Below are 25985 nucleotides of genomic sequence, written 5' to 3' on the forward strand. Positions count from 1 at the left end.
TTGTTGTTGCTTCAATGATATTTTTGATATTAACTCTAATTTTATATTATAACTAGTGTTTGCTGTTAAGTTCTATTGGGAATTAGTATAAAATAAAATTAAAATATCCAGTTGTTTCTTTGATGCAAGTGGGGGTATCAAAAAAGAAAAATAGTTACTATGACTAATATCATTATTTTTCAATCATAACAATTTCTAGAATTATATCTATTCGATAATCGCAATGATTATGTTGTTGAAAATGAATCCATTTCACAATCTTTTTTTTTGAAGGTGTCGTATTGGCTATTTTTGAAATTTAAATATTTTACATTTCTATACAGCTTTCAGTGATGTTGTTCCTTGCTCGCCTCAACATTCAAGCCACCTACCTATGTAAAATGATATTTTGATTAACATAAATATGTTTTTTATTCAGAAAAACAGACTTATAAATGAATATGAGGTTTTGTTGGAGGTTTTTGAGGCTTGGAATTGAGAATAATAGAAATAAAAAACTATTCAAACTTTTGTTCAGACTCACTATCTTCCCTTAGAAAATATTATTGAATTAAGCTGCATTTACACTGGGCGCAATTCCCTCGCGAAATAATTTCGCGAGTGAATTGGGTTTAGTGTAGACGCCCCCTCACTCATGAGTAATTGCGGTGTGTAGGCCCTCGAAAAATCGCTTAGTGTGAACGTGGTCCTCATAGTTGCGCGGGTTCATGTATTTTTTCTCTCATGAGGCTTCTTCCAAGGAATAATTACTTGCTCCACCATCTTCGAAGGCCAGCATTTTTTTCTCTGATTTTTATTGCTCGAAAATAATATTATTAGGACGAATGGAGCAACTAAACGAGTTTGCGTGTTGGTTCTCGCTTGAAGCCTTGCCTCACTCTCGCTGAATTGCACGCTATTTTGCGTAGTGCGAAATTTTACTCGAAGCAAGTGAGTTTCACCCTAGTGCTTTAAAATCGTTTTGAATTATTTATTTCTTCGTTAAAATTATTTGAAATGCATATTATTCCTTTCATTATTTTGTGTATGTTTATGACTGATTCAATAAACAAGTGAAAAGTAAAAGTAATTGGCTTCAAACGTATTCATTAGCTAAATATTTCAGTTGGTCAGATCCATTTCAGTTCAGTTCGAAGTATGTCTATTCGTATTCTAGTTTTCGTATAAATCCATTTCCCATTCCATAATATGCATGTCAACATAATTTTGTCGAGTTATGTATATCAGTTCAGCACCAATGTGTAAATATAAAGGACAAATGGGCTTTCAACTATAATACCGCATATTATTATTATTATTATTATTATTATTATATTTGTTTAGAGAGATGCTGAATGATGTGTGATTAGAGATTTTCATTAGGAAATGGAGACCTGTTTACCAATTCTCACCATGTTATGTTTGAAAATATATTTTAAATATGTATCTATACTAGATATTGTTATGTTGAATCTCATAGTAACCATTATTCTTCAAAAAAAAAAATACGATTTCTTGAAACAAACTCCAAATTACCAATTTCGAAAATCTCATTCCAATTTGCTCCGAAAAATATGTCCCATTCTCACTTTGCATTTTGATAAAATGGGGAAAACAATATCGAAATAATTATCTGTAAATTCAAAAAAATTAATCTCAATCTTATTCATAATACATTCTTTTTTAACACATATATTTACGTTGAAGAAAAATATTATAGAAATTTTTCGAAGCAAATTGCAATTGGGATTTTCAACTATTATCCAGTTTGGATTACATCCTTAAATTTAAGGCACTGATCAATATGATCTAACCATACACTGGGTCGAACAAGCAAACATTTCTATAATTAGGTATAAACTGTATATAATATATAATAAATTCCACAATAAAATATATATGAAAGTCCTAAGTATGATATGTTATTAGTTTATCAATGATATGTTTCGTTACTTTGGTATCACCAGGTTACTCAACAAGAATAAAGAATTATCAAATTGAACATTAAGATCAACCTTTCGAATATATGATTCCCATTTTTTTACACTTACATGATCTAAAGAACCTTCTTTGACTCTTTTCAATAAAAATTGTCGGATAGATTGCCCCATTCAGATCATCATCGAAGATGCATTTCATTGAGCAACACACTTGGCTTTTCGAGCCGAAATTTGAAAAACTGAAAAAATGAACTACCAATATCGGATGATCGATGACGTGGAACAGTATGGCATCTGATAGGTATTATCTGACAAAGGAACCTGGAAATAGAATCCCTTTTGATGTTTCTGAGGAGCACAGTTTTTCTAGCTGCAACCCTAACGAGTATCTATATAACAAGCAAAAAGTCCACATCTTTTGAAGAGCACTTTTCTAAATTGAAGTCGGGTAGAAGAGAATTCGAAATCACTGAATCCGATACAAAAATTTCCTATTAAACCTTTCAGAGGAGAATAATTGCAAATTATATTTGTCTATAAATAACTAAATCCTGCTTCAAATTAACTTCGGCCATTCGAAACTTCTGAAACATCTCTAAATTAGAACTCTTCTTGTTTCTAACTGCAAACTTTACCCTAACGATATTTTGTATGGCTCTCCTTCTCTGGTCCACACTTTATCACACCTAAATTTAAACGTTCTGAAATATGGTCGAAGAGGGGACTTAAAACCTTTCTGAAACTTTCCGTGATAATGATCTTGTACATGGTGTTGTTTATCTTATTATCTCTGCGACCCTTCCTATTGAATTACCGATCATCAACTTTATCGGATGACGCGAAAGTTGGGAAAGTTCTTTCTGGTGGTGTTTTCTCCGAATATAATTCTTTGAGGAATCCTGTCTCGAATTTGACTTCGAGTGGAAGATTCGATAGAAGTGAAAGACAAGTAATTATCTACCTAATGAGTTACAGTGTGGGTAAACGCAACAGAACCCACATATTGTTCAGCTACATTTCATCCATACAACATGAAGCCAAAGCAATCTTCAGATGTGTACTCAATGCAACGAAGGATGATGATAAGATTAACTAGAAGGAATGAGACAACGAGAAGACCTAAGAGCAGAATAACACTCTACAAAACTGTTACTCTTCTGTCAGCTGTCTTTCTTCAAGAACCAATAGGTTTGAATTGACCCTCTTTTGTCTTTGCTTAGCCCATATTTAGCTGGATAATGAAGATCATAGCTGTATATTAACGGGTAACAATGATTTCATGATTCTGTTAATAACTGATCATTCCCATTCGAATGATGTCAGATCACAGCTCTTGCAAGATAATTTTCTGCTCACCATGAAGCCACGAACTGGTTAAAATGAGCACAGCAAGTGCAATTAGCCTCTTTTTAGAGATAACCAGCGATAAATCATCATGAATTCACAAGGCTCTGTGATTTATGAGTAAGTTTCTTTGAATTTCGTCAACTGCATTCATTTATTATTATTTATTATCTTTCAAAGTTTTTTTGATTACCTTCTTCTTGGCCTGTTCTATTAGTTTCGGACATTATCAATCAGCATGGCATGCTTCTTTCTTATTGGCAGCGTTCCCTAAAAGTTGTACCATAGTTTGTCTAAACAATTTGCTATGAATGCTTCTTTCTGTCTGGTCCCTTCTCACCCTACTTTCTGACTTGCAAAATTAGCTGTATTACTTGGTATTTGTTACTTCGCAATATGTGTCCAAAATATTGTAGATTCCACTGTTTCTATGTTCTCTTTTGCATTCGCCTTAGTACTTTTACATTGGATGTCCATGATATTAGAGAAATTCTGCGGTAGGTCCACATTTCGAAAGCTGCTAGCCTCTTAAATACTTCAGCGAGGTTCCAGGCTTCCATGCCTCAGAACAGATCCGAGAAAACAACATAATATAGCACATGGATTTCCAGGGATAAACTCAGTTGACAAACGTTTATCCATGATTTGGAAATGATTACCTACTATTGATTTTTTTGACTAAGAATGAATTCATTAGTGAAAGGACTATTTCTCTGAAGAAAAACTGAAGATTTGAAAATCTAAGAAAACAATAAAATGCTCTACGCTCTACAGCTCTGATACTTCCCTTGAAAGCAGTAAAGTCTATGAGTTGATTTCCAACGTAGTGGTGGCAGAATCCTGAGAAAGATTCTTTCAGATTCAAGTCTCATATTTCTGATCATATTTTATTTAACCGAGTCAGATAATACCATATCAGATCCAGAAATGTCTGAGGAATGTACGAAAAAACAAAGATGACCCAGTATATTGATTCATCATAAAATTACAGAAAACCTATCTATTCCTCAGGCCATCCCATGTCTTCCCCGATAAGTTCATAAAACTTCTGATTATGCTCACCGAAATACTTCCTCAATTTCGACAACACCCTAGGGTGCACCCTGGGATGTTTCCTACCCTTGGTCTCTTTCAAGCATCTATCCGACGTTTCGTTTCTCAAACAATAAAAACCTTTTGTTTCATTGAAATAAAAATTGTGCGTGCCTATTCTAGGTTCTAAGCCGAGGAAGCTCTCGATTTTCTGTATCTGAGACACGGGATCTTCTATCAGTAAATCACCATTCACGACCAAGATTTGTTCCTTGGGGAACACCTCTAGCCACCTGTGGAGATAGTGGTGATATATTGAGATGGATAGGGGTCTGTAGGCTTCGTTTATTGAGCCGTTGGGATGGAGCACTAGCTGTTCGAAGGATTTGGAGGCTGTGGGCGGTACTATTGGAGATGCGGTAGCAGCGTTGGCACGGAGTTGGGCGTAGTCTGATATTGCTCTTGTTACGGGTTCTCGCACTATGAGGAGTAGCTTGACGCTGGCGTTCATTGCTCGTATTCTCTCAGGTACCTGAAATGTTTAAATGGTGTGAGTGAGACTGGCTGGATTTTGGTTCTGAATCTTGCAATTTGAATTATTTCAAAGAGAGTGTTTTTCTTGAGTCAAATGGTGCTTAGTTTTTAGCTGGTTTGAGCATTTGAGTTCTTGTTCCTTAAACAAAAGACCACGATTACTGTATTTTTCGAATGGAAATGGCCTCAAGCCCAAATTTCTATAAATTAAAAAGAGCTCGATATATTCATCAAAGGAGAATCGAGAAAACATGAATGTATGCAAAATGATTACTGGTCAGTTTCAAAAGTTAGTGCTCATTGTTTGTTGTAGACCATTATACCCTTAATGAGAAAAGCTGATCAGAACAATTTGATAAACAGTGGTTCCCAAGTTATAGGGTGTTCAAAGTATATAGAAGCTACAAATGTATTGGTGAATAGTATATCCCAAGTCATATCCAAGAGGAAGATGAATATTTTGATTATACAAGGTTTGCCCAAGTTTCCAGAAATTCTTTTGGATCCAGTGAATTCATTGCCTAAAAATACTTTCAAATAAACCCCAGTATTTAGTAGATCGCGGTATCCACTTCAAAGGGACATTTATGGCCAAGCGTTTTTATGGACTAGTTCAAGTGACTTTGGATATACTATACAACTTTGCTTCCGCCGTTTTGCTATAGATAGCTGTAGCGTTGAGTGGTAGTCGAAATAAATAGATCGTAGATGTCATACAATAAGTTTAGGTATTTGTAAACATAATGCCATCGAAATATAAGTCGATTTATGTCTCTATCATAAATTTATTCTTGATTAAACATGCCAGCTTACAAGCCAAATTCTCGTTATTTGGGGGGGATTCAATTTTCTGCTTCAATATGAAGAAATCTGCAGCTGAGGGTCATCGAATGCTCCCGAATACCTATGGTGAGGCCACTATTAGTGGAAGAACGTGCCGAGAGTGATTTCAACGCTTCGAGAACGGTGACTTTGACGTCGAACACCTGAAGGTTTTCGAAGATGCAGAATTGGAGGCATTACTTGATCAAGACTCGTGTCAAATGCAACAAGAATTGGCAGGATCATTGGGAGTGACGCAACAAGCCATTTCAAAATGCCTGAAAGTCGTGGGAATGATTCAGAAACAAGGAAACTGGGTGCCGTACGAGTTGAAGCCGAGATATGTTGAACGGCGTTTGTTGGCTTGTGAACAACTGCTTGCAAGGCAAAGACGGAAGTTATTTCTGCATCGCATTGTGACTGAAGACGAAAAATGGTTTCATTACGACAATTCCAAGCGCAGGAAATCATAGGGATATCCCGGCCATGCTTCCACGTCGACGGCCAAAGCGAACATTCACGGTTCTAAGGTCATTCTCAGTATTTGGTGTTGAAACCGACTGGAACAAACAGAGGCGAACGTTATCGAACGCAATTAATGCGTTTGAGTCGAGCATTGGAAGACGAACGGTCGCAATACAACGAGATATATGATAAAGTGATTTTACAGCATGACAATGCCCGACCCCATGTTGCGGAAGTGGTCAAGACATACTTTGAAACGTTGAAATGTTGAATTGTTGCATTGTCCAACTCGACCTAACGGCCTCGTCGGACAATTTCACGTCGAGTGCAATAAACAATTTTTGCACGAGTTGCATACAACATTTTTCCTACGTTCACGCAAAAAGCAAAAAATGATTTATTGAGGTGCGGCACTAGGTGTAGGAAAATTAAAAGCGCAACTTGAATACTTTATTATTAATATCGATTTGCATTGAAACAGGAACTAATACGTTACGAACAATTTAACTCAAACTTTATTTTTATCCTCAATGTTGAAAGTGAATGAACAATTGGTGCAATTTTCAATATGAATATTTCGTAGTGCAGTACTTTTTAAATCCACTTCTTGATTTGTTATTGCTGTAAACGTACTAGTACTTGATAACTGTACAGGGTGGGCAAATTTCGATGTTTTAGCACTACAACTTTTGAACCAGAGAAGATAGACAAAATCTGATACCCACTTCTCGATCTCTTTTTCTGAGAAACTAACAAGGGTAGTATTCATTTTTGGCCACCTTCTTTTGTTTTCGAGTTATAAGCGAGAATTGGAAAAATGGCGATATCGAAAAACATTTATATCTCCGCTAATACTGATGATAGAGCTCTGAAATTAAAACATTATACAGGCACTTTTTTACGTAGAATCCAGTGGCGTGCTCGTATTTTCAAAAGGGTTTTTAATTACGAAGCTATGACCCAAAGTTATGTTTTTTTAAATGGGAACACTAGATTTTTGTGCCATTTTCTGAAAGCTTAATTTTTCCTGATTTCAAAAATATATAACATCGTATGATTCGTATTAAAATGAATAACAGAAAATGGTCAAAAACCTTTTTTTCCTTAAGAGTCTTAATATTTCTATGGTTTCAACTGTTGATGAGCCTTCCTATAACAAGAGCAGTGTCCTTCCGTCAATCTGATTATTTCTATGCTTTTCACTTATTTCTACAAAATTCGAATCTATATTTATTTTATACAAATAGTTTCGAAAAGATAAACGAACTTGGAAAAAGGTTCCTAGGTAGCTTGAACACAGTTTCAAATATTCATCTATTGAAATATCGAGAAGAGGTGTCGACTGTGCATTGTGCAATTGTTGTCATTATTAGGTAAAATATTATTTCTTGTTTGTCCCTTCGTAATTAAAATGTTGAGTTCAATCAGATATGCATTGTTTCATATGCTGTTTAAAATGGATTGGTACTTGTGCGTATTGATTCTGGAGACCTATGTAAATAATCTCCTGATACATGCATCTCATTACAACTCTTTCGATTGAAAAATTCGATCTTGTGGTTTCTCCGTTATTTCCAAATCAAATTTTAGATAAAAAATTTATAAAACATATCTAGATTCGAATTTTGTAGAAATAAGTGAAAAGCATAGAAATAATCAGATTGACGGAAGGACACTGCTCTTGTTATAGAAAGCTCAATTTTTCTGTGTTCATCAACAGTTGAAACCATAGAAATATTGAGACTCTTAGTTGAAAAGAGGTTTTTGGCCATTTTCTATTATTTATATTGATCCGAATCATACGATGTTATATATTTTTGAAATCAGGAAAAATTAAGCTTTCAGAAAATGGCACAAAAATCTAGTGTTCCCATTTAAAAAAACATAACTTTGGGTCATAGCTTCGTAATTAAAAACCCTTTTGAAAATACGAGCACGCCACTGGATTCTACGTAAAAAAGTGCCTGTATAATGTTTCAATTTCAGAGCTCTATCATGAGTATTAGCGGAGATATAACTGTTTTTCGATTTCGCCATTTTTCCAATTTTCGCTTATAACTCGAAAACAAAAGAAGGTGGCCAAAAACGAAAACTACCCTTTTTAGTTTCTCAGAAAAAGAGATCGAGAAGTGGGTATCAGATTTTGTCTATCTCCTCTGGTTCAAAAGTTGTAGTGCTAAAACATCGAAATTTGCCCACCCTGTACATCGTTATTTCCTTTAGGCTGAAATATTTGTTTGTCATGATGACAGCACGTTGAAGTAGAATTAAATATGAGTGCAATAAAAACTTTATTACACTAGTGCAATAAAGAACTTCTTTTTCCACTAAATATAGTTCAATAAAGTTTTGCTTTTTGCATGAATGTAGAAAAAAAATAAATTACCCAAAAACTTTAGAAAAAAATTTCGTGAGAACCATCACCAAATACCAAAACGTAAGTTTATCAACACATATTGTTAATATTACCTCAGGTGTCACGAAGTAACTGGGACTTTTCTCAATCGTTATCTGTCCAGGATAAGAATGCGGCATCTGCATCCTATACCAATCCAATCCTCTATTGTAATTATCATCCCTATCGAAGAAATGTACCTCCCCCGCTGCCTTCTGCACCATCGGATGAAGATACAACATTTCGAGCAGAGCTCTGGTCCCGCACTTCCTCACACCTATGATGATAGCCTGGGGTAATCTCCTAGCAGCTGAAGGGTAAAGACGTCTAGACAGAAGAATCAAGGGTGGCCTAGCATGATCAGCGGCGTTGCTCTGCAAGCTATTTATAGCAGTATCGTATATCATGTGAAAGGTTAGGAAGAGAGAAAGTAGCATTATTGTGAGTATACCAAGCGCCATCTTTGGCCTTGAGACACCGACTACTAGAACGCAGTCTGAAGGATCTCCTTCCACGGACTTCATGGCAGCTCGAGGAAGCCATCTGAAAGAGAAATTCAATGACATTGGATTACTTACGGAAGTTGTTCAAGAATTGCTTCATAAAGAGTTACCCATTTTTTGGTTCCGAAAAAACGTGAATAATACACACTACATTTCAATATAATGGTTTCACCTTTCCATTATAAGTGTGTGGAATATAATTATATAGGGTGTTTTTTTTCGCAGTATATAACTTTGAGTTGGCATAACAACTCAAGATGGCGACCGATTCAACAGCTGTCAAGTGATTTATTCTCAGTTTGGTTTGTCAATTCATCATGAATAGAATCACGCCTGAACAACGCTTGCAAAAAGTGCAACTTTATTTCGAAAATAATGGTTCTGTGCGGAATACGTAATCGCGCACTACGTCCATTATCGATGAAGCGCACTGCTGGTTGAATGGCTACGTCAACAAACAAAACTGCCGCATTTGGAGTGAAGCTAATCCTCAAGTCTATGTCAAAACACCATTACATACAGAAAAACTGACTGTTTGGTGCGCTTTATGGGCTGGTGGAATCATTGGTCCGTACTTATTCAAAAACGATGATGGCCAGAACGTTACAGACAATGGTGATCGGTATAAAGCCATGATTACTAACTTTTTCATTCCTGAATTGAACAACCATGATGTCCAGGAGCTGTGGTTCTAACAAAACGGCGCAACATGTCACACAGCTCGTGACACAATCTATTTATTGAAAGACATGTTTGGTGACCGCCTAATTTCACGCTTTGGACCTGTGAATTGGCCTCCAAGATCTTGTGATTCAACACCGCTAGACTACTTTCTGTGGGGCTATGTAAAATCATTGGTCTATGCGGATAAGACACAAACCCTTGACCATTTGGAAGACAACATTCGCCGTGTTATTGCCGATATACGGCCACAAATGTTGGAAAAAGTCATCGAAAATTGGACGTCCAGATTGGACTACATCCGAGCCAGCCGTGGCGGTCATATACCAGAAATCATATTTGAAATGTAATGCCTCAAGATTATCTTGCGAATAAATAAAATTCATGTCAATCGAATAATCCATCGTTGTTTTATTACAATTTAAAGTTCTTAAGCTCTAAAAAAAAACACCCGTTATAAATAATAACTTGAGGGATGTTGGTTTTCAAATCATCAGCAGTTTGAAGATTATCGGTATCAATATACTAACTGGCAAATGAAGGAGCTTTTCATATTTTGAATTTTTTTGGTGAAACATAGATTGTGTAGCAAGAAGGAAGTGAATGAATTTGGAGAAAAAATCGTGAAAGTTTTTCCATGTAAACAATTTTTGTTACTTAAATATTGTAGTCGCTTTTTGCAAGTTTTTTAAATTTTACAACAAACCAGCTGTTCGAGGTGATCCAAAGTCGATGTTCAGTTGTTGCTAAAATACCTAGAGCACGTGTACACTGAATTTATCGCCAGCTGAGTGAATTTGAAAGAAGTCCAATTATTGATCCACAGGAAGCGGAGATGTCATTCCGGGAAATCGCTAACCCTACGAACAGAAATCCAGCTACTGTTATGAGATGTTGTCAAGCGTGGTTTGATAATGCCCAAAATCGAAGAAGAGAAGGCTCCGGACGTCGAAGGGGCACAAATGAAGTTCAAGATCGACGTCTAAGACTTATGGCCATTAGAGACCGATTTGCAACAACTCGCTCTTTGGCTGATGAGTGGTTATGAGAACAAGGCCATCCTGTAACTGACCAAACGGTTTACTGTCGGATAAGGTCTTTTGGACTGTAGCATTATCGACGCCATGTTGTGTTACTTCTGACGGTTGAGCATCGCCGGCAATGGTTACAGTGGTGCAGAGAACGTCAACATTGGAATGTGGAATGGCATCGGGTCGTCTTTTCAGATTAATCCCGATGATCCTTGGGTGCACATGATGGCCGATTAGACGACGTCGGAGAGAAACACGTGAACCTCAGTTTCATGTTGAGCGTCATGTACACCGGACAATGAGCGTTATGGTATGGGGTCCTATTGCACATGCAAGTAGGACACCTTTAGTTGATATTCGAGGTAGCATGACAGCACTGCGTTACCTTCAATGAATAGTGGAGCCATATGTTCTCCCTAACCTTAACCGGCGCGAGAATCCAATATTTCTGCAAGAAAATGTCTGACCTCATGTTGCCAGAGTTAGTTTAAACTTTTTCGAAGCGACTCATGTGAATCTTTTGCCATGGCCGCCCAGATCCCCCGATCTTTCGCCCATAGAGCATGTCTGGGACATCATGGGTAGAAGGCTTGGAAATTTACCCCAGCCACCACGGAGTTTGGCGGCTCTGAGACATGAAGTACAGGTAGCTTGGAATAGTATCCCTTAAGAAGAAATATACCATCTTATTGCATCAATTCCGAGACGTTTTGAGAAGAGTATCGCGGTGGACAAACACATTATTAACAAATTTATTGAATTTGTTTTATAAAAAAAATTAAAATTCGAACAGCTCCTTCTGGGTGTTGCAGTTTCTTCGTCAGTTAGTATATAATCTGTCACAGAATGCCACATTAAATCTGAAGACGATAAATCACAAGATCTTGGTGACAAATTCACATCCTGGGAATTTTTCTTGCGATAAAGCCAAAACCAGTCTTGTTGTGTGGCGTGTTGCACCATCTTGCTGGAACTTCATCTCTTTCGAGTAAATATCATTAATTTCTGACCAAAGAACATTGGTAGTCATTTGAAAATAGCAATGAAAATTGACGGTTTGAGTCACATCTTCTTCATTTTCAAAATAATACCAAATTTCCCACTAAACAGTAATTTTTTGTGGATGTAATGATCTCTGGGCAGTTAAATGAAAATTTTTGACTGTCCCATATTCGACAATTTGCTTGCTTACATAGCCAACAAGTGAAAAATGGTCATCGTCGCTGAAGAACATTTTATGGGAAAAATTGTTATACAAAAGTAGTTGTTCAAGAACCTAATCGGCATTTCATACAAATTGAAAAAAATGACAATTGTAAATTCACACACCTGAGAATCTGTAAAAACGTAGATCTCACTGAACTATCAAAATATGCTGTCAAAATATCTGTGAGAATTACGTGACCATGATACCAAATCGCTTTGTAATTTTGTGTTATCTTCATAAATATTTTTTACCGCGAATTGTGATGTTTGAGGTTACAAAATAATAAGGTGTGTCCCCAAAACTGAACCTTGGGGTACACCTCTAGAATCAATGGCTACCGATCCATCCCTAACTTATGACGTAGTTATGCCCAAAAAAGACAGTATAAATTTGATAAGCATCTAGCTAAAATAATAATATGGACTTACAGAATATCCAGATGAGGTGGTCGGACACATCCTCTTTTTTGGGTGTCTCTAGGTACTTGTCGACTCATGCCTTCCAGTTTCCGGTTTGTATCATTTTTGAATCAATAATTTCTGTAACAAGAGAAATATAAAGATCAACAAAAAAAGTAAAGGGAAATGACTTATTCGAATTTTTGCAGAAATGTGATAAATGATTACTTTGCTGATATTTTTCCAATAAATATATGATTGATAAAATTAATCCTAGTCGTTCTTAATATGGTACTGCGAAAGTGAATATGTTGTATCCACTGAAGAAGTTGCTCCTTTATAGTCTTAACTATATTTATTTATCAGTTAGATAGATAAATAGATAAATAGATAGATATGAATATGAATAAGTATCTCTAGCGGCGTGAAACATCGATATATTTTTACATGGTGTTTTAAATTTGTCAATTACTGAAAATTTCTGCATTTAGAGCAGTTCATTCTCATTTATTCAATACCATGTTCCTACGCCTATCTGTGTTTTGCGAAATGATATACCTTGATAAATATTATATTTAGTTATATGATGTAACACATTCGTTCGGAAAATTAATGAAACCTAATAGGAAACTATTCTTCAGATAGAACTTCAATATTATCCTTCCTCATCATCAACATCGTAATGAGACATTGAATGCGAATTGTGGAGCATATCTTGAGAAAACAGAACTGCGCAATAACATAGCCAACTTGGGTTAGATCTTGACAGGAGAATAACTTGGGGATTTGTATGAGTTAACCCACTCAGAGTAGGGAAAGCTTGTTACTGAACTTCAAATAATTCGGGTTAGTCGAGACAGGTTAAAATACCACCCCAAAACTTTCGTAATACCTAACAACTTCTAACTAGTGAGTTATGGTAGGTTATCCTTACAAGGATGAGTATAAAAATTAGGAGATGAGCATTGTCGAGAATTCAGGAAAGGTTTTCATCCGTTCATTCATGGGCCAATTGCACCCTTGGACATTACAGAACTCTAACAGGGTGTTCTTGAATTGGAAGTACATAAAAAAAATTACAGCTTCCTCAGATCATTTTAAGAAAAAAATGTTCCTTGAACATGAGCCTGCAAGCACTTTGTTTCCGAGTACAGGGTATTGCAGTTTGATTTTTTTCTCATTGCTTCTTCCCTCCACAAGATATTCAACATAAATTTGGCATAGATATTCAAATTTGCAGTTTTCATCATGCGATATTCTAATTTTGAATTTAAATCTACAGGGTGATATTTCTGCTTGAACAGTTCCAGCTTTTTTCCTCTAGAACTCTCCTTTGGTGAACCACTGGTAGTTTAGAAAAATGTAAAGGAAAATTTGGCCAATTATTATGAAGGGTGTTTTTTTCCGAGGTATATAACTTTAAGTTGGCATTACTGTTCAAGATGGCGACTGATTTAAAAGCTGTCAAGTGATTCATTCTCAGTTTGGTTTGGCAATTCATCATTTCACAAAAAACCGAAAAAGTTACACCAAGAAAACTATGAAAAGCGGTGCAAAATCACACCGCACTACGGTACCTCGAATTTTGGAACACCCGTGTATAGGTTAATAAAAATACAGTTTTACTCTCTATAAAAATTTTGTTATCCTTATTAATACTTACTTACGAAATTATTTTGTTTGCGATAACAATTGGAACATTATAAGAAGAATTCTGATCTGATGTTCCAAATCGAGAATAACCCGTAAAGTGAAGAATTATCTTTAATTGACGATAACATTCTACACATCCATCAAATTTTAAAGAAACAAAGTCCAAATAATGCTTCAAGCTAGTTTTAATTAATCTGCAAGTGTAACCAATACAATACATGCTGAACTTTCTGAGATTCATGATTCATTAGTAACGTCAATTTATTTGAGACTCACAATTTCAAGGAGAAGGTCATTTGAGATGTCGAAAAACACTACAGGATGGACAAATAGGCGAGGTAATTCGTGATTCGTGGATCGCTTCAAAAGATGACCAGTTTTTTCAACGCGAGATTCGTACGCTGCCCGAAAGGTGGGAGAAAGTAGTGGTCAGCGATAGACAATACTTTGAATCATAAATGTATTTCTCTAATTCTGTGGTTATTCCGTTCATTCTTCCACATCTTGTAGAACAAAATCGTGCGAGAATATATCAGAAACGCACAGTTTTCATGGTTATATTTTATTATTATATGTTGGTACTCCGAACTTTCCGCCAGTCAAATTTGAAATTTGCCTTGAAGAAATCAGTTCTGCCAACCAACATTTTTCAATGCAAAAATCACTAAATGATATTTATGGAAATATTTCATTAATTTCAATAAAAATGCAATGAATTAGAGAAAATAATGTATAATACTCGTACAGAAGGCTCATTCTACCACTCGTTCATTCCAAAACTCGCCACTTCGTGGCTCGTTTTTGAATTTTGAACTCGTGGAAGAATATCAATGCCTTCTGCACTTGTATTATAAATAACTATACCAGTTTTTCACAATAATGCCTCGAATTTCGGAAAAAAACGGCGGAAGCAAAGTTGTACGCCTATTATATAAATTGAACTTTCCTCATTCCTTTCGAATTTAGGATCTTCCTTTCTCATTTTTGACCACTCATTTTCTTACTTTTGGACCTAACTAAAGTAGAGTGAAATATTAAAAAAAAAAGAGAAAAAATTTTAAGTCGAGAGCTTTTCAGCGCTAATTCATTCGCCAATTGAACCCTTGCAGACCACAGACCTGTATATATGAGATGTGATTTATTAATCGAATATATACGTATCCTATATCCTTCAATTCAAGATTATTTTCGTAATTGAATCCAAAAGAACTTTGTCGGCAATGCAAACTCTACGTTGATAGATAATAAAACGGAAAACAACATGATAACAAAACAATGCATTCATGTCATCAATTATACCGACATGATGCAACTCAATGATTCATTTATAAACGCGATTTTTTTTTCGTTTATTGACGAAGGCAACGAATTTGATTCCGCAACAGAACAGCCATAGATAACAAGGGAGTAATGCGATATGCAATACACATATAACTGTCCTGTCAGCTATTAGGGAAACTCCCACAACATAAACTCTGTGCTAGATAACGTAAAGCAGTTCGGAACTAATCCCAGCTGGAAAATCTGCCCTATCTAAATTGTTTTATCTCAGTGACACATGAGACGTGACGCCCAATGGAACTCTAGAATCTGTAACAGATTCCTTTGTTGGCACTGCAACAATTTTTCGGTTGAATGATGCATCACACCAGTTGTACACCTAATATAATTTACGAAACAAAACAAAATGGTAAATAAAGGAAAATACGAATATACGTTTCACAATTTATTTATTATTGAAAGTATGTTCCACCAAGGGATATGCGAGGAATCAATTTCCGATAAAAAATTGTATACAAAAGTTTTTTAAATATGCGAATTGGTCATGAAAAAATTCATGAAAAGGATATGGTGCTGCAACCGTTGTCATGGTGGCCATTTGGCTGATATCGTTTCCCATCGTTAATGACATACATTCCTTTTCACAATGAAAAAAACATCCATGGATTTCTCCTAAATAATACTCTTTTTTTTCATATTAAAACGAAACCTCTTATTGTAAAACCTTTTAAAATTCAATTCTTTTCTGTTATGCAGTATAATGATGGTATAATATGCAGAACAGAAAAGAACAGAGAAAAGAGCGAGTCGTGTTATTCTGTACTTATCTTTTTCCGTTGGAAATTATAGCCCATAAGAAGTAACTGACTTCTCCTTCAAACATCCCAGACATTCTTTATGGTTTCAAGGACCCCACCGAAGAAAAAACAATGTAAACGAACGAATTAAATTCCTCCACGTTGCATATCATAACAGTCATCTTAACTGGTCATAACTGAAAATACTAGCTTTCGTGCTACCTAATAGTAGAAAGAATTCAGAAAACTTGAATTAATTCGTTGATATGAAAATCGATTGTTGTAGTATTTCGGCCGCTACGAAAATTATGGATGAAGGGTTGATAACCCCTTCATGAATTTGCGTCTCACACCAGGATTATGCATTAGAAAAACCGAACGGAATAGCAGGGGTACCTAAATTAGCTTTTTGGGACTTCAGAAACACATCTCACATCTACAAGAAAAGTTTTGTTGATTTAGAAATGTAAATCAAATTGAATTTTCACAGATTGAAACAACAATTGGTACTCAATTCATAGCTTCTATTCTGAAGGGTGTTTTTTTTGGGCTATAGAACTTTAAATTGCGATAAAACAACGATGGATTATTCGATGGACATGAATTTTATGTATCCACAAGATAATCTTGTGGCATTACATTTTAAATATGATTTCTGGCATATGACCGCCACGGCTGGCTCGGATGTAGTCCAATCTGGACGTCCAATTTTCGATGACTTTTTCCAACATTTGTGGCCGTATATCTGCAATAACACAGCGAATGTTGTCTTCCAAATGGTCAAGGGTTTGTGGCTTATCTGCATAGACCAATGACTTTACATAGCCTCACAGAAAGTAGTGTAGCGGTGTTAAATCACAAGATCTTGGAGGCCAATTTACAGGTTCAAAACGTGAAATTAGGCGGTCACCAAACATGTCTTTCAATAAATCGATTGTGGCACGAGCTGTGTGACATGTTGCGCCGTCTTGTTGGAACCACAGCTCCTGGACACCATGGTTGTTCAATTCAGGAATGAAAAAGTGAGTAATCATGGCTCTATACCGATCACCATTGACTGTAACGTTCTGGCCATCATCGTTTTTGAAGAAGTACGGACCAATGATTCCACCACCCCATAAAGCGCACCAAACAGTCAGTTTTTCTGGATGTAACGGTGTTTCGACATACAATTGAGGATTAGCTTCACTCCAAATGCGGCAGTTTTGTTTGTTGACGTAGCCATTCAACCAGAAGTGCTCTTCATCGCTAAACAAAATAAAATGGACGTAGTGTGCGATACGTATTCCGCACAGAACCATTATTTTCGAAATAAAATTGCACTAATTGCAAGCGTTGTTCAGGCGTGAGTCTATTCATGAGGAATTGCCAAACCAAACTGAGAATGAATCACTTAACAGCTGTTAAATCGGTCGCCATCTTGAACAGAAAAGCCAATTTAAAGTTATATACCTCGAAAAAAACACCCGTTATAACCAGATTTTCACAATAAAGCCTCGAATTTCGAGAAAAGTTAGCGGAAGCAGAATTGTACTCTTATGTAATACAATATTGATAGTTCAGTTCTTTTGATTTGCCATTTTTTTTTTTGAGTTGTAGTTTTGAGAATTAGTTTTGAAAATTGAATTCGTGCGTTCGGTTGATACAACCACTAAAAATTGTTTTGCCATCAAAAATGAAAATTCTAGTTAAGAAAACATATAAGAAAAATTCAATGATGCAAAAACGTAGTATGTATTTTTAAACAGAATCCGAAATTCCCGATCACTGAAATCCATCGAATAGAAATTGAAGAGAACTCCAAATCGAATTAATCAATAGATCAACTGGAACACATTGAAGAGGAAATTATGATGGAATTTATTTGAACAACCGGAAATACCGGGATTTGGAGGAGTTTGGATGAGGTCACAAAAGTATAAATATTAGTTTAGCACGAAACTTGGGATTCAACTGAAACAAGAGAGTCCTTCTTACTAAAATAATGACTTTCCACATCTTCCAAATGAGCAGAGCTGGGCGGAGTTTTCCATTTTAGGTAAGAGTTTGATGTTTGACCCTCTTTCGAAGTTTATAATTGGACCTAATGACCGAACTATTCTTTTTTCTTCTACAGTTTTCGGTTGCGTTAGAGTTGAATAATTGATGCAGTTTCTGATATTGCAACCAAAGAGAGATTTCATAACCTATTTCCACCGTATTATAATGAGTAGGCTTCGGATAAAAATGCATTTGCATAACTGCATGTTCTAATGCATATTTGAGACATTTTCGAGTTAAAGCGCATAGTTTTCTCGTTTTCTGTTTTACCTGCATGTTTTCAAGATGAAATTTGTTTTTATACATGAACAACGTACTACGAAAATATATTTGGCAAACACCAATAACAGCTTTTCTGGCCTAGCTATTACCTCCCAACCACTTTTGGAGTGGAGTATTCGGAGAACATATTTATCCCAATTGTTGACATAAACAACATCTGTACGGAAAGTAATAGACCCAAACAAAAATTTTTAAACCATATCAGTTATTTCGTTCGTTGTCTGACAAGCGAAACTCTTAGTATTGAAAATTCCTAAAGAATAACGATCACTTAGCTCAGTTTCGAACCAATTTGTCAAAGTCTTCATCGATTTCACAGTTATGGTGTTTTGTAAATACTGTGAAGTGAGTGTAATAGCAAACAAAAAAGTTCCAAGTCACGCAGTATTTATAGAATTGAATAACATTTTTGAAAAAAAAGAGATCGGAGGTCAATGAAGATTTTTTCTCTGAGTCTTATAGTTAGGGATTCATGGCTTGACTTGATTCTTTGACTTGAGCTTGAATTGAAATCAAGTCAAGCTCAAGTTAAGTAGTAGTTTTTCAATCTCAAGTCAAGTTAAGTATTTATTACCAAGTACTGGAATCATATCAAGCTACTTGATTTTTAGCAGTTTTATTGTGTCACATCAATAAAAAAATGATGAAATGAGAAGGAACCTTGCAAAAAGACTTTTATTTATTAAACTTATTGTATAAAAGAACCGATTATATCAACTTTTTGAAATAGAAACAGTCAAGTAGTTGATTGAAATTTCGAGCTGCTTGGTTTGATGAATACCCACTTATAAAGGGTGTTTTTTTTTAGAGCTATAGAACTTTAAATTGCAATAAAACAAAGATGGATTATTCGATTGACATGAATTTTATTTATCCGCAAGATAATCTTGTGGCATTACATTTTAAATATGATTTCTGGCATATGACCGCCACGGCTGGCTCGGATGTAGTCCAATCTGGACGTCCAAACTTTTTCCAACATTTGTGGCCGTATATCGGCAATAACACACAGAGAATGTTGTCTTCCAAATGGTCAAGGGGTTGTGGCTTATCCGCATAGACCAATGACTTTACATAGCCCCAAAGAAAGTAGTCTAGCGGTGTTGAATCACAAGATCTTGGAGGCCAATTCACAGGTCCAAAACGTGAAATTAGGTGGTCAACAAACGTGTCTTTCAATAAATCGATTGTGAAACGAGCTGTGTGACATGTTGCGCCGTCTTGTTGGAACCACAGATCCTGGACATCCTGGTTGTTCAATTCAGGAATGAAAAAGTTATTAATCATGGCTCTATACTGATCACCATTTACTGTAACGTTCTGGCCATCATCGTTTTTGAAGAAGTACGGACCAATGAATCCACCAGCTCATAAAGCGCAACAAACAGTCAGTTTTTCTGGATGTAACGGTGTTTCGACATACACTTGAGGATTAGCTTCACTCCAAATGCGGCAGTTTTGTTTGTTGACGTAGCCTTTCAACCAGAAGTGCGCTTCATCGCTAATGGACGTAGTGCGCGATACGTATTCCGCACAGAACCATTATTTTCGAAATAAAATTGCACTATTTGCAAACGTTGTTCGAGCGTGAGTCTATTCATGATGAATTGCAAAACCAAACTGAGAATAAATCACTTGACAGCTGTTAAATCGGTCGCCATCTTGAACAGTAATGCCAACTTATATACCTCGAAAAAAAACACCCGTTAGTTCTCGAGATGCTTTCAGTGAGCATCGAATTTGGGACACCCTATACATATTATATGGATTCGCGTAAAATCTCCGTCAAATTATAAGCCAAAATACGCTGCTTTTAAGGGTCGAAGAGAAAAGTAATAAGTAAATAAACATTATTGTTACAACTTATTGAACATCTTGAAGGATACGGCACTGTGTATGTGCCCCCGTTTTGTAGGAATGAAAAAGTACAACAAGAAACTAAATTGTGGCGAATCAGCCCTTATTTCTTAAAAAAAAAAGCAATCAGAAAACGTGACTGGGGAATATATGGAATAAAATGAATCCAATAGAAACGACATGAAGGATCCGTAAGAAAAAAAAATCATTCCGGAGACTAGAATTACTATGGGGATTCCGAAATTGGGAAAAAATAAATTGTCCAACCGAATCCGAACGATTCTCGCGTGAGTAAGAGGTAGAAAGATCGCTTTTGCGATTTCCGAATCTGCAGAAACAATGTGAAGGAATATAAAGGAGAGAAATGTGATGAAGTATTCCACAGAGATACTTAGTGGTGTTACCTGTTACCCGAATTTGTTTTTCGCATCACAAAAGAATTCTCCAGTTATTTCGGCACAAAATCAATAGAGAGGTCAAATAAATGCAGAGCTTCTCCCCCTAAATAATGGATCAAAAAGATGATGATCCTAAAGGTCACGGAGTGTTCTCTATTCAGCTCATTTTTCCTTTTACTTGTCGGACGTGGTGAGACTTTTATATTAGGCGGTTTCCAATTCTCGTCTGCGATCATCAAATTCAATTGTTGTGGAAAAAATATCTTTTTCTTGTGTTGCTGTTTCGTTTCATCGGCTCAATAATGCCCAGGCTCAGGTGAGTCAAGATTAAAAATTATTATTTATATCATTACAAAGTGGAGAGTAATCGGATACCATTATTGTTTCAATAAATCAGATTTTGAGTTGTTGAATCACAATCTGTTTAATCGCTATAAACCGTTTTCCGTCAATAATGAAAAAAATCGCTTTAACAGCCATAAAGAGAATTTACAGAGACTACATAATCCGATTCCTAAAAAAGGTTTTGGTTAATGGGATATATGTTGGTGGCAGAGTATGTTTCAGTGGAGAAGCCCTGAAAGAGTTCATTCCGATGACAATGTTATCCATTGAAAAATTTGTAGCTATTAGATGAGAACATCCATACATAAATTGGACTGTTAGGTGCTGGGTTGTTGAAGTTCGAAGGACCATGAAATTTTCCACACTATTTATTGAAGTAGGTTTATATATACAATTACACAATGTACACTTTACAAGATTCGCTTAACTAGTTATCGAAAACTATGAATCAGTTCCACGCACTTATCCAATTACAATTTACCGACTAGGGTACTAACTAAGTTGACCGACTGAAGGGTCTTTTCTAACTACGTGGCGACAAGGCCAATATTTAACTAACTTGAAATGTGCAAGCTGAACACTGTGTCTCAAGGGGCGAGAGCAACGACGAACTATACTATACTGTACTTGACTTGTACTTACTAGACTGTGTGTTGAATATACTGAACTGACTTGAACTGGAATTAATTGAAGTGAAGTTCGATTTCTTACCCCACCTCGACCTTTTTGTCGAACCATCGAAAAGGGTTAAGAACATAGAAGTGCTACAGATAAAAACAGACATAGTTAAATTATCATTATAGCCAGCCGTCATTATAAGGACGACTGCGCGCAACGCACTCATTAAGTGCGCGGAATTATCTATAACTAACTTCAGGGGTGAATCTTTGGACAATGGCGACGCTCAGTTCTACGAACCTTGATCAAAACTTAACAAAATTTGTTTTGCTAATTTTTTGACGTGTCCTAGTAATTTTCCACATTTTCATTCGAAATCCGGAAAATCTAGGTGTTAAATTCATGTTGGACACTTCGTTACAATTAAAATAATTGGGCCTCATGAATTTGTATATAGAACAAATTTATTCAACTGAAGAATACCTCTTACACTACTACAGTGACCTAATAAAAGGAGCTTTACATTTTGAATAGATCCCAAAAATCGGGTAAACGAAGAATGTAAACGAAAAGCCGCCATATTTAGGCTAGAAACCGGCAGCCAATCAAAACGAGACCACTCTTGTCGCCACTGTGTTTCATTAAGTCACTGTAGGCTATATTAAGCCAATTGAAAAGTCCCCGGTCTGAAGCACAGATGGCGGTGCTAGTATTGAATCCATATGATTTTTAGTTAGTACGAACCTTCAAACGACACGTGTCAAAATTTGACAGCATTGCGACCATTAGTTTGTGAAATATTGCGTTGTGAGTGGGGCTACTTTTGTTATTTGAAAAAAGATGGAAAAAAAAGAATTTCGTGTGCTGATAAAATATTGCTTTTTGTAGGAAAAAATACAGTTGAAGCAAAATCTTGGCTTGATGAAGAGTTTCCGGGGTCTGCACCAGGAAAATCAACCATCGCTGATTGGTTTGCTAAGTTTAAACGTGGTGAAATGAGCACCGAAGACGGCGAACACATTGGACGCCCAAAAGAGACTGGCACTGACGAAAAAATAAAAAAAAGTTCATATAATAATTTTGAATGACCGTAAAGTGAAGTTGATCGAGATAGCAGACATTGTGAAAATATAATCTGAACGTGTACATACTATCATTCACGAATATTTGTACATGAGAGAGCTGTGTGCAGAATAGGTGCCGCGCGAGCTCACAATCGATCGAAAACAACAACGTGTTAATGATTATGAGCACAGTTTAAAGCTGTCTAAGTGCAATAAACCTAAATTTTTGCGTCGATATGTGACAATGGATGAAACATGACTCCATCATTTCACTCCGGAGTCCAATCGACAGTCAACTGAGTGGACTGCACACGATGAACCGAATCCAAAGCGAGTAAAAACACAACAGCCAGCTCTCAAGGTTATGGCATCAGTATTCTGGGATGCGCAAGGTATAATATTCATTGATTACCTCCAAAAGGGCCAGTCCATCAACAGCTATTATTATATAGCGATATTGGATCTTTTGAAGGAAGAAATCGTTGAAAAATGGCCCCATTTCAGGAAAAAAAGGTGCTGTTTCATCAAGAAAATGCGCCGTGACACAAATCAATGAAAACAATGGCAAAATTGCATGAATTGGGCTTCGAATTGCTTCTGCATCCACCATAATAGCAACATCTGGCCCCCAGCGATTTTTTCTTGTTCTCAGATCTCAAAAGAATGCTCGCTGTAAAGAAATTTAGCGCCAATGAAGAAGTAATTGCCGAAACTGAGGGCTATTTTGAAGCGAAAGACAAATCGTTCTACAAAATGGTATCAAAAAGTTGAAAGATCGCTATAATCGCTGTATCGTCCTCGAAGGCAAGTATGTTGAAAAATGAAATCGAATTTTGCCAAAAAAATGTGTTTCACTATGGTAGACCGGGTAGTTTTCAATTGGCCTGGTATGTGACAATACGCCACCTACGTTGAAAAACCTAAGCTGATTGGTCTAGGTTCCTAAGAACGTTATTTTAGTATTATCATTTACATAGCTGGTAATGTGGAAGTTTTCATTTTTCGGATGAATTATTTATCCGTCAAATGATTAGGACCTTATTATCCTATGAAGTTCATTAATCAGATCATCACTGTCCTAACGGATTCCAGATCGGAGTTAATGTTTCCTTGGAATGAAAAGATCGTAGTGATTATTTCTGAAGCAGACAACCTTCGTTGCCTGTCTCAGCTAGTTCCATTCCATTATATAATTATAAGCAATGAAGGGCACCGGTATCACGTGATCATTAAAAATTCATATATCTATTACAAGTCTGGAATACAGACTGGAACATCCCACACACGTGATGCCAGATTATTATTCCTTGCATGAAAGGGATAGATATTAAACTCTTCCTGTCATATAATCGACATTTATCATGTACAAAATTTATTCAGAACTTCAGAAGCTATTCCGGCGGATAGAAATAGAGGAGATCGATGCCAGCCAAAACGGGTTGATCGTCAAGGCCTTGCTTAAAATGAAATATTAACTTTTCGTGAATTGAATACAGGCAAATTTAAAATTATAACGGGCAGTGGAAAATTCGGAATGTGAAGGTTCAAGCAGTCTTTGTTGGATGACGTCAGGCCGAAAAAGGGTTCTTTTCATAGTTCCCATTTATGTATTTTATGCTGAGTAGAATATATAGGTACCGTAGAGTGGTGTGACTGCACCACTTTTTATAGTTTTCTTTGTGTAACTTTTTCGTTTTTTGTTTGTGGAATGAGTCCTGTGCAAAGTAGGTATAATTTGAACATTTTAGTTGTCGACTGCTGTGGTAAGGATCAGATGAGGAGGTGCTCACTCCTTTTCTTTTTTATTTTAAAAATTTGGCAAAGTGACCCGCAAATCGGTGCGAGTTTGCCAATGCCTTAAAAATGCGTTTTTGGTAATTTGATGAGGTGCTGGCGATATATTTTAGTACTCTAATGTCTCCGGGTTCGCCCATATATCTTTTGTTAATTTTATTCCAAAGAGTTCTTCTGGGAATGTTGTACACTCCGAAAGCTGTCTGTATTGAAATGTTTTCATTTCGAACTGCATTGATTGCTCGGATTAGTGTTTTTTCCGTATAATTACTATATTTCCTTGCATCCATCTTCTTTTTGTATAAACGACCCATAATTGTGCCTAAAAAGAACGCAGGTGAAACAAATTTGGTAAGTCGCAAAGTCTCCCGCCAAAGTGCCACAATAGAAAAATTTCTCAAAATATCGAAATCCTCTCAACCAAATGTTTTCAGTTTCTTTCAACTTGACTCTAAATGAATGTAAAGTGAGCTGCTGAAAATATTTTGATGTACCGTTCGCCATATTTTCTGCACAACTCCTAGTATTTCGCATATACAGGGTGTTTCCTAAACATGCGGCAAAAATTCAGGGGGTTGTTCCTTGGACTATTCTAAGAATATTTTGTCCTTTGATGATTTTTGAAAAACCTATTTGTTTCGAAGATATAGGGGAAACAAAATTTCAGATAATAACATTTTATTATGAAAAATTACATGAAAATTCAACTCAACCTACAAAAACTGTTGAAAATGACCACCTCTAGCCAGCATACAAGCATCCAATCTTCTCCTCATTGACTGCCGAACCCTTTCAAAAACACCAGGATCATTTCTTATTAAGTTACACCCAGCAATGATCCGATTTCGCAAGTCTTCCACATTTTCTACTGGAGTGGTATAAACTAATGATTTTAGATGGCCCCATAGGGTCAAAAAAGTCAAAAAACTGGCCGTTTTCAGTAATTGGAATGTTGTTAAACAAATTTAAAAATAAATTGAACCTACTTAGTAAACACAGTGCGGTACGCATTTTTATTTAAACTTTTGGCGAGTCTGCCTCGAGCCAATATTTAGGTGCGCCCTCTCCCGGGGGTATTGTGTTTCGTCCCGAGATCGCTGGTGGACTCATCGGTTAGGCTATCCAGCGATCTCTGCCTAAGACACACCTTCCCACACCATCGGGTGAGAAGTGAATCGGTTGCTTTGCGTCGACCCCTTTAAATACGCCGGGGCCGATGTTGTGTGGCGCATTACGACCATGGCGCCATCTCTGAGCAAACCGAGTCACTACACACCCCCTCACCAGTAATGACGACCCTCCTGAGGAGGAGGTACGCAGGTGGTCCCAGGGGGGAGAGAGCGCTTGCGTGCTGTGATGACGGAAACACGAGGCTCGGCGTGCCATCGGCTCTAGTGTCCGATGGACACCCCAGTAGCCGTAACGTTGAGCGGGGCAGTGAGTCGCCTCTTCGCTCCAACGCCGCAGCTTTCCGTCATCACGTCGGGGTCACCAATTTAGCGAGTCTGTCTCGAGCCAATATTTA

General features: G+C 36.5%; 1 protein-coding gene across 6 annotated transcripts in view; it reads right to left on the bottom strand.

Annotated features, from left to right (window-relative positions):
• Positions 1-1892: 1892 nt before the first annotated feature.
• The window catches only part of LOC123680254 (heparan sulfate glucosamine 3-O-sulfotransferase 1), a 117026-nt gene continuing 92933 nt past the window's right edge, over positions 1893-25985 (bottom strand). For 2 of the 6 annotated variants that reach the window (XM_045618049.1, XM_045618051.1), the window contains 3 exons: positions 12362-12472; positions 8586-9054; positions 1893-4827 (listed from right to left, as the gene is read on the bottom strand). In XM_045618049.1, the coding sequence (XP_045474005.1) occupies positions 4264-4827; positions 8586-9054; positions 12362-12429 (1101 nt within the window). In that variant the 5' untranslated portion in view covers positions 12430-12472 and the 3' untranslated portion in view covers positions 1893-4263. Of the gene's footprint in view, positions 4828-8585; positions 9055-12361; positions 12473-12559; positions 12580-13265; positions 13292-13994; positions 14120-14358; positions 14372-25985 lie in introns of those variants that run through there. The other 4 variants (XM_045618052.1, XM_045618050.1, XM_045618053.1 and 1 more) reach the window with 4 other exon arrangements.

Source organism: Harmonia axyridis, chromosome 5 (assembly GCF_914767665.1).
Source record: "Harmonia axyridis chromosome 5, icHarAxyr1.1, whole genome shotgun sequence".
In the NCBI taxonomy this organism is placed as follows: Eukaryota; Metazoa; Arthropoda; class Insecta; order Coleoptera; family Coccinellidae; genus Harmonia; species Harmonia axyridis.